This window comes from Anser anser, assembly GCF_964211835.1.
Source record: "Anser anser genome assembly, chromosome: 11".
Lineage (NCBI taxonomy): Eukaryota > Metazoa > Chordata > Aves > Anseriformes > Anatidae > Anser > Anser anser.
The window spans coordinates 19,831,512-19,840,063 of record NC_139732.1 but is presented as its reverse complement, the minus strand read 5'-3'; the positions used below and the strand labels follow the sequence as shown (position 1 = coordinate 19,840,063).

General features: G+C 41.3%; 1 protein-coding gene across 7 annotated transcripts in view; it reads right to left on the bottom strand.

Moving 5' to 3' along the window:
• The window catches only part of CDH13 (cadherin 13), a 493,014-nt gene extending 490,506 nt beyond the window's left edge, over positions 1 to 2,508 (bottom strand). For 3 of the 7 annotated variants that reach the window (XR_014588949.1, XR_014588950.1, XR_014588951.1), the window contains exon 1: positions 7 to 225. Coding sequence is in view for 1 of the 7 variants with exons in the window: in XM_083851523.1 (XP_083707649.1) it covers positions 7 to 51 (45 nt within the window). In the remaining 6 variants the exon portion in view is untranslated. Of the gene's footprint in view, positions 1 to 6; positions 231 to 2,401 lie in introns of those variants that run through there. The other 4 variants (XM_083851524.1, XM_083851526.1, XM_083851527.1 and 1 more) reach the window with 3 other exon arrangements.
• Positions 2,509 to 8,552: the final 6,044 nt, after the last annotated feature.

Below are 8,552 nucleotides of genomic sequence, written 5' to 3'. Positions count from 1 at the left end.
TCTTACCTGGGACAGCAGAAAAGACAGAGTAAGTTGAGTTTTGTGCTGCATTTTGCCAGACTAGAAGGTACCAGAGGCTTTTTCATTCATGCACTCGGCTGCACTGAGCATATTTTCACTGTGAAACAGCCTTTGAGAAGAGACTCTGCCTTGAGAGCCAGCCAACTTCCCAAATAGATCAGCAGCATCATCACTAAAGCATTGGATAGAGTCTGATGACCAGAACCAATGGCTTTACAAGGATGATTTCTTCACAAAGCATCCCCATTTTGCATCACACATATTGGGCAAGCACCTCTCACAAACACAGCACCTTTAGAGAGCATTTTGCTTTGGTGTATGTGTGCTTAGTTTCAGTCTAACAAATCATGCCTTACAGATCTCAATAGTATTTTCCCTTTTAGAGAATCAAATTGCACAGAGGAAAATAAGAGCAACTCAGAGCACCGCTGCAAAGACATTCTCTTTATTAAAATGTTAATAAGGTGTATTTTATTTTCAATAAATAAAAAAAAAAAAGCCACTGCAGTTTTAGTTACTTTCAAGCCTCAGAAGAACACAGTGAATTTTTTCAGTGCAGCAGAAATACAGATATTTTCTGTTTTCCCCTCAATCTCACAAATCACAATGAAGACATCAATTCTAGCCTGCAGAAAAAAATCCATCATAAGGCAATAGATTTTTATTAACTGCTCAGATAATTGGAGAACTGGCTTTTGATTCAATGAACTTGAATCTAGGACAAAGTTTCTAAGGTGCATAACCTTCAATGACAAAAACTTTTCTTTTCTGGAAGATGGGACCTGGTGCTTCAAGAACCTGCTTTTTCTGGATTGGTTGTGTTGCAGCCAAGCAAGTAGGACCAGGCAGATAGACCAAAGATTGAGAACAAATTCCCCACGCGCTCTGCATTTCCAGCTCCACCTCTCCTGCCACTCCTCATTATCACAACAATCCTATCCTTTTTTGACTTGTTTTCATGCAGCCACCAGGGTTATTTAGCAGCCCCCTTTCCTCATCTTCAGCAGGCTCTCAAGTCTCATCTAGTCTCTTTTGTCTGCCACTTTTCCCTTGCTTGCTCATCTGGCAGAGCCGTCTGCCACCGTGCTCTGCTCTGCCCCACCACAGGCGACTACTGAACCAGTGAAGACGAGCAGAGACATGGGGAGCAGAAGGCAGGTAGCCAGATGGGAAGGGATATGCATTCAAAGAAGCTGCCAAACACTTTGAGTTCCTGAGCATCAGCAGGAGCTTCCTGCAGTGAATAATGTGGTTTGATAGCTTCCAAAACTGCTGCTAGTCTACTGCTTGCAGCTCACGTCTTTTACTTACGGACTAGACAAAAACTGAAGGAGAACACTGTCTTTTACATCTAGGCCCTCGCATGCAGCAAACACTGCTCCAGTACCTTAATCATACCTGAGGATCAATTAATACTCAAAACAGATCACAATTCAAATGAAACGCAACAGAAATTACTGTTAGCAATTATAATGCTCTATGTAACTTCAAAAGGTTCACCACATATACACTAAAAAAATCTTTTTTCCATCCCTTTTTTATTAAGTTTTTTTTTTCCTGATGGCTAAAGAAAAAATCATACAGATTTTTAGGATTAAAAAACATAAGTAAGTGACCAATCATCTCCCATAGCTCCTTCAAAGTCTCAGCTTTCCCCAAAGCGTAAATCCCAGACTCCAGGGAAGCATCCCAGAATTTTCTGAAAGTTGTGGGGTCTATACAGGGCACAGCCTGCAGAGGGCCACACCTGCAGTATCACCGCACACCACACAGCCCATATGGGAGCACTGGGATTTGGACAATGCCTTAAACCCCATAAACTGGGGCCAAACAGCTGAGTGAGTTTCCAGACTGACCAGAAGTAGGTGGTGACTGAGAGGAACAAAAGCATATCTACATCCTGTTACACAGGAAAAGGGACTCATTAAAAAAATAATAAGGGGGGAAAGAAAAAAAAAAAAATTAAGCCATGAGGTAGATGATTCGCTCCAAGATAAAAACCTGCAGTAACACAAGATTTGAGCTGATAGTTACATTTAGTTTCCACATAAGGTACGTCACAGCCAAAGGGCCACCCTGTGAAGGGGGATGAGGGGAATTGCAGGCCTGAGCCCTTCCTACAGTGCTCCAGCCACGGGGAAGCCATACTGGGCCAGTCACCTGCTCCCCCACAGGAGCGGGACAGCAGAGCAGCCATCTTGTGTGACCCTGGACAGGGCGCACCACCCTGAGGGACCTGGCCATAGCCTCCAGCCATCAGCCAAAATACCAAAAGAACCACACGCTGTAGCCTTGTAGCCCCCAAAACAGCAGATATTCTCCACCAACATAAAAAAAAAAAAAAAAAAAAAAAAAACACAATAATTCATTAACCTCTTACCTCCAGTTCCACTCAGCTTGTCCTCCAGCCACAGCCTGGAACCTCCTGCCTTGTCCTCTCTCCTCACAGCTGCTCCTCACTACCCCCTGAGAAATGATTAACTACTTCTAGAGGGGCAATTAATCTCCCTCAGTAGTTAACTTTTCACAGGCTTCTGCCAATCCCAACATGGCAGGTGTGCGAGGCAGCAGCATCTTTCCCCAGGGCTCACCTGTGCAGGGCCCAGCCACTTTTGGGGAAAGGCCCCTACATCAGCGCCTGTGTGAGGTGAAATCCAGCACCGGGTGGCCCTAGGTGATGAGAGGGGGCAGGTGGGGGTTCCTAGGGGCCTCTAGCCCCCCAAAATCAGCCCTTGAGGACAGGGCAAGGGTTTGGCCCACTGCAGGTGGACTTAGAGCAGAAGCAGGGTGATCTTGACTAATTCTCATTAGATTATTAATGAAAAGCTGGTGGGTTATAAATTAGAAAGTAAGAGGGGCTTTCTCAGTTTTTTCTCAGCCTTAGAAGACAGGAGGGGTTTCAAAACCTTCATAATATTTCTATTGAGTATCCTAGAAGGCAAGGGTACTGATAATAGAGCAGAAAGTTTGCTTTCTAATTTTTATTTATTTATTTATTTTGTGTAGCATGTGTCCTATTTTACAGGAAAAAGGATGAAAAAAAGTTATGGATTAATTGGGATGGGGGTGGGGGGGAAGGAAGAAGGCAGTATAGAATTTAGGGCATGGTCAGAGAACAGACTCTAGGGTTCAGCTCATTCCTTCTTAGGACAAGCAGTGCTTGTTGTACCTGCTGTCTGCTGAGGTAAATTGTGAGGTAATTTTAAGCAGTAGCTGAAATGGGTTTTGGTTTGTGAGAGAAGCAAGTTCTTGCTAAGGCATTTTTGATCCAAGCCTCAATTAACTGATAGATGTAATGTGCTCTTTAGTCTTTATATACAAGATGCCATCCTTTTCACTTATAAAATCTTAAGCTATGTAACGCCTCAGGTCCCTTTTCTCTCCATAACATACTCTGGCAGTAGAGGCCAATGCTGAGCTGGGGCTAATATGAACAGTACTAATTGCCTGCAATGCATTAGGTGTTGCCAGAGATAGACCCATTAGTGGATGAGGGAAGGACTCTATGGAGTGGTATACCTCTATGCTGCCAGAAATGCCTTTTGACCTTCAGAAGATTCGTCCTTGCTCCAGTTTGTACATCCTGAGGGTTGGCTGCCATGAACCTATCGTAAGAACAGTGTAAGTTTAAGTTTGTGTTAATGTAAGTCACATAAGAAACCTGGATGTAGGAGAGAGGGACTAATTTCCTCTGCCATAGCACTGGTAATCTATAAACTCCTGGCTGCCATACCACACTGCGGCTTCTGACGCCTTGAATCCTGGAAAAAGACTATATTCCTGGGCAGAAACCAGAAGTGTGTAAACTTGATTGGCATGTCTCAAGGACAAAAAGGGCACACCGCCAACATGAGAGCATAATACAGTCCAAGACAACTTGATCCTCATATGATCAGAAATTGCCCCTGAGGACAGGTATTGTTGAATTTCTTCTAGGGAAGATGGGTCAAGTACATAGTGGAACAGAAATTCAGTCAAGCAAATGAATTCAAGAGTAAGTTTAGCTGCAGCATATTTGACATTGACCTTATTATTAGGAAAAAACATGCTGGTTAGGGCTTTCTGAAATCCTGCTGGGTTCACTCCAAAAACTGCCAGAGAACAGAAGAAAACAAGCCTGACCTGCTGTGTCCATCAGGTTTGGCACTGCCGTGCCTACAGAGTTGCTACCACTTCCTGAGGCCAAGAAGTTGTAGTAAATATACCTGGCTAGAGCTAGACTCTGTAGCAGAAGTGAAATCCCATCTTGTGCCTGAGGTTCTCCAGCAGCAAGAAATGAAGGAACTGGCAGCAATAATTTATTCTAGAGGACAGAGATTCGGAAGGCTACAACAGAAGTGAATTAATTGAGCAGTTAAGGAATATGTTTCCAGTCACTGTGGTTTTCTGCTTGGCAGTTCTGCCAAAGTAGGTTTGGGTGGCAATCTCAGTCTAAAAGCAGCTGGAGTGTCTTTGAGAAAGCTTCACAAAAACACCAGAAGAGGAGTTTTGCAGTTTGAAAGCGAGCCCACAGCTTTTTATTGTGTACCCAGCCCAGTACCTCCATAATACCTCAAACTTCTACTGCTGTTTCTTACACCAGGGGCTTATTGGCAACAGGAAGTTTGGCATTAATGTAGCTTTCTTTAAAACCTGTGGGGCTGCTGAATGCTTTGTCTGCTGCTGTTTCCTTGCATACCAGCCCAAGCTCTAGAATAGTAAATGAGTTTTGTTTTCATAGATGCTAACAGGCAACTAGAACAGACTGATACTTCAGTGAGAAGAAATAGGGTGTGTTTCATAGTCAGGAGGGGGATAAAAACAGTTGGTGAGTCAGACAGGAATCGCACATTTTAGAGAAATCCTTAAGAGACCAGCACACCCTTTTCTCTCCAAAAATAAATAAAATAATCCCTGTTTATCATGACCATGAGAGCTATTTCTTTAGCTCTTAAAGTAGAAAGTCCTATTATTTTTTCTTTTTGCATTTCTGAGCCATTTAAGCATAAACAAAAAATCCATGTTCAACTTCTAAAATTGAGTTGCTGTAAAATGTTCTAGAGTAATAATTTGCAATGCTGTACTGTAATGCTGTATGCACCTGTAGAATATATGCTTTCATGTCTTAAACCTTTTCTTCTGGAACTAGAATTGAGTATTAAGAACTACCTGCACTGCTACTTACCCAGCTAGTACGTTTCTAACCAGGAACTGCTAGTAAAATGCCTGGTACGCTGAGCTGATAAGGGGTAGGCACATAGTTCTGCACTTTATAAAACCACTACATGAAAATTGTTATACTTCTGATTGCATATGTACATATGTGAATAAATATACATACCCAAAAGCCTTCAGGTTAGCATCCTTCAGGCTTTTCTTTCTCTTCTCTATCCCAGGCCAAAAAGAAAAATCAAATTGCTGACTTTTAAATAAAGAAAAAAATATCTAATCTAACCCTTACTTGAGAAGCAAGCCATTCCTTAATGCACCCTTCATCTGAACTAAGCTGGGTGGGAGTGAGGAGAGCTTTAGGTGTGTGTTGTGTGGGATGTTCCACAGGGTCTGCTTCATGGAAATGACTTTGTTTCTCTCACTTTCTCTCAGCTGGTCTCTGTGGGCCCAACTCACTCCTCAGCTGACATCGAGCATCTAACTCTGGCTTTTGGAGTGGTGGCAGGTATTTTCTCATATCTGATACGGACTTGTGCCTAGCAGCTGAATAATTGCAACTGAGCTTGCACTGTGACTTTGCCCCAACTGTGAAGCTCCCAGGCACTTTGGCTTAGTGGTTGTCCTATATCCATACCTCTGGACAAGTAGTTGAATTATGGCCCCCCTATTTACCTACTTTTCAGAAATAACACATTTGGAACACAACATATAGCAAATTATTCCTGCAATGCTGCTGAAGGAAAACTGAACCATGAGATGTAAAGGGACCTGATTAAGACCATAAAGGTGGTCAAAACTGGGCCACTTCCTAAACGTGTTAGGCACTGGCCATTCCATCTACTGAAAGAACCATTCAGCCTTCCTTTGGGGATCTGGGAGCTTCCTCTGTTATTGTACAAAACCAAAGCTAAAACAATTTAAAGTAAAAGTCTTCACTGGCTGGGCTATTTCCATTCCCCACTTGGGCCTCTCCCTCCTCATTTGACCACCACTCCTTTGCCCTCCCTCTGTAAGCATGTTTGTATCTGGCCTAAATACAGGTGTTCTGGAAGCAATTACAGATCTGTTGGTGCAGAATATGACGCATGGTAGCTCGTCAGTGCTTTGCCCGTACTAAGGGAATGACTCCTTGTTTCCCTTCTGACCTCACCTATTGTCTAGGAAATGAATAGGAGTGAGAAAACTTGTTTTGGCAACGGGATCTGTATTTTCCAAGTCTCTGTTATACTGAATTGTGCTCAGAATTTTTTTTTTTTAAAGGTACAAAGGAGCTTATTCTGTATTCTTTTTAGCAACTATACAAAATCAGTCATTGTTTAAAAATCCACTGTGCAATTTTGTTAGAAAAGTTACTCTTAAACACACACGCACCAAAAAAAAAAAATCCACAGGAAACACAGGAGAAAAAGCAAGTTATCATTGTCAGAGTTCTTCTAAGACATATCCAAACTCAAGATATTCATCATGAGTTATGGGAAAGTTAATATTGTAGGAATAAATTAACCACAGAATTTTAATGGCTTTATTGTGTGACAGTTTCTAAAGCCCAACCAAATATCAGCTAGGAAATTCAAATGTGAGAGATGTGCTCTTAATTCCCACAGTTATGGATTTTTTTTAAATCCCTTCTTATGATATAAGGGTCATTTTAAATATTCTACCATGAATATACGGCTTACTTATGGGTAGCACATTTCACCATTCTCATCCAGGCAGAAGCCAGCTTAATCTTTCATCTTTTCACAGAGGAACAGCAGATGCATAAGTATATTTTAGAGGGAATAATATAGTTGGGAGAGAGAGGGAAGATGTGTAAGTCTGAATATCTCTGTGCACAGGACATCAGCTGACACATAGGCCCAGAGCTGCTAAACCTCCTGACTTTGGGCATACCTGCTTTCATTGTATGTGATAAGAGATGTGCACAGCTCTGGTTCCTGGCTTTTTCAGCTACTCTGCACTGGCCAGTGCTGCTCTGTATTTCACATAACACAGCTGCAAAGCCCCTTCATCAGAATCACAATTGTATCTGCCCTGGGCAGGGCAGCAACCAAAGTGGCTTGAGTTAAAAATGGGGTCAGATACTAGGGTTCTGTGTCCTAACAACTGCTCCAGAAGAAAGACAAGGTTGTAGGAAGAGAGACATGAGCAAAACCTCGCTTATAAAATATAAAGGCATATTTATGAGGACCTCAACCTGAAAGAACACACTGGGCAGCCTGAACAAGCTTAGGGTATGCCAAAGGATATCCTTGTCCCACTGAACTCCAAATGCCAAAGATTTCAGCTGCATCAGGATTTCACCCTCCATCCTTAAACTCTTTCTTCCCCATTTATATTCACAACCTTTTCTTTATGCAACTGTCATGGCTTTTAGGCAGATAAATATCTTACATGCTTCTCAAGGGTGTCATATGCTATTTAGTATTTTCCCTCTGGTATCAGCACCTGTTAAGCATGGAAATAAAGTGATTAGTCTTACATATTTGGCTTCAAAAATCGATTTTGGATATGTCTCCATATTATTGGCAGATTTGCCAATTAAAATAATGATTTTGCCTTCAATAATAAGTTTTCTGTGTTTTGAAGAGTAGGAATTACACCGAGAAGTTTTCTGGGTTTGCCTTTCTCTTGGAATTTTCTAGATCTATCAATCCTTTTGTGACAAAGCTGTCTGATATTATGTAGCCTTAAAGGAAATTTGTAGATCTAGACATGACTTTAAAAAGTCCTTTTGATGCAGGGGAAAAATACATTTGAAAATTGAATGTTCTTTAAATAACCAGAAAGATGTATTTATTTATATATTTATTTTAAGTCTGAAAATGTTCTGTTACTTTAACCAATCTAAGAAGGCCTGATGACCAGGTTGGATAAAAAGTAGCACTATACCACTATGTAATTACTTTAGAATTAAGCTAGTGGCATCTCAAAGAGCAGCTAAAATCAGCTAGGTGCAATTTTAATAGGTCACTAGCGACCTTTAAATCAGTTGAGCGTTACATTGTAATAATGTATACAAATATAATTATTAATATAGTAATACAATTATTAGTGAACATATTAAAATGATCCTCAAGAATGCACGTTGGTCCAGAACTCAACCTAAATCACGGGATCCCTCCTGCCCTCTTGCATCCTGAAGGTGCAATGTGTCTGATGCATCTTTCAACTCCATAAGGAGCAATACCTCCCAGCCAGGCTACTCCATATACACCAAAAACATCTGATTCCTGAGCTGCTTTTTTACATGCCTTTGAAATATTGTATATTATGCATGAGTTCTTGGTTCGCAATGTATCTTGAGATCTCTTTGTATTTTGTTGTTTGTCTTCAATTTTGTATCTTTCTTATGTAAAATTCATTAAGCCTTTGTAAAT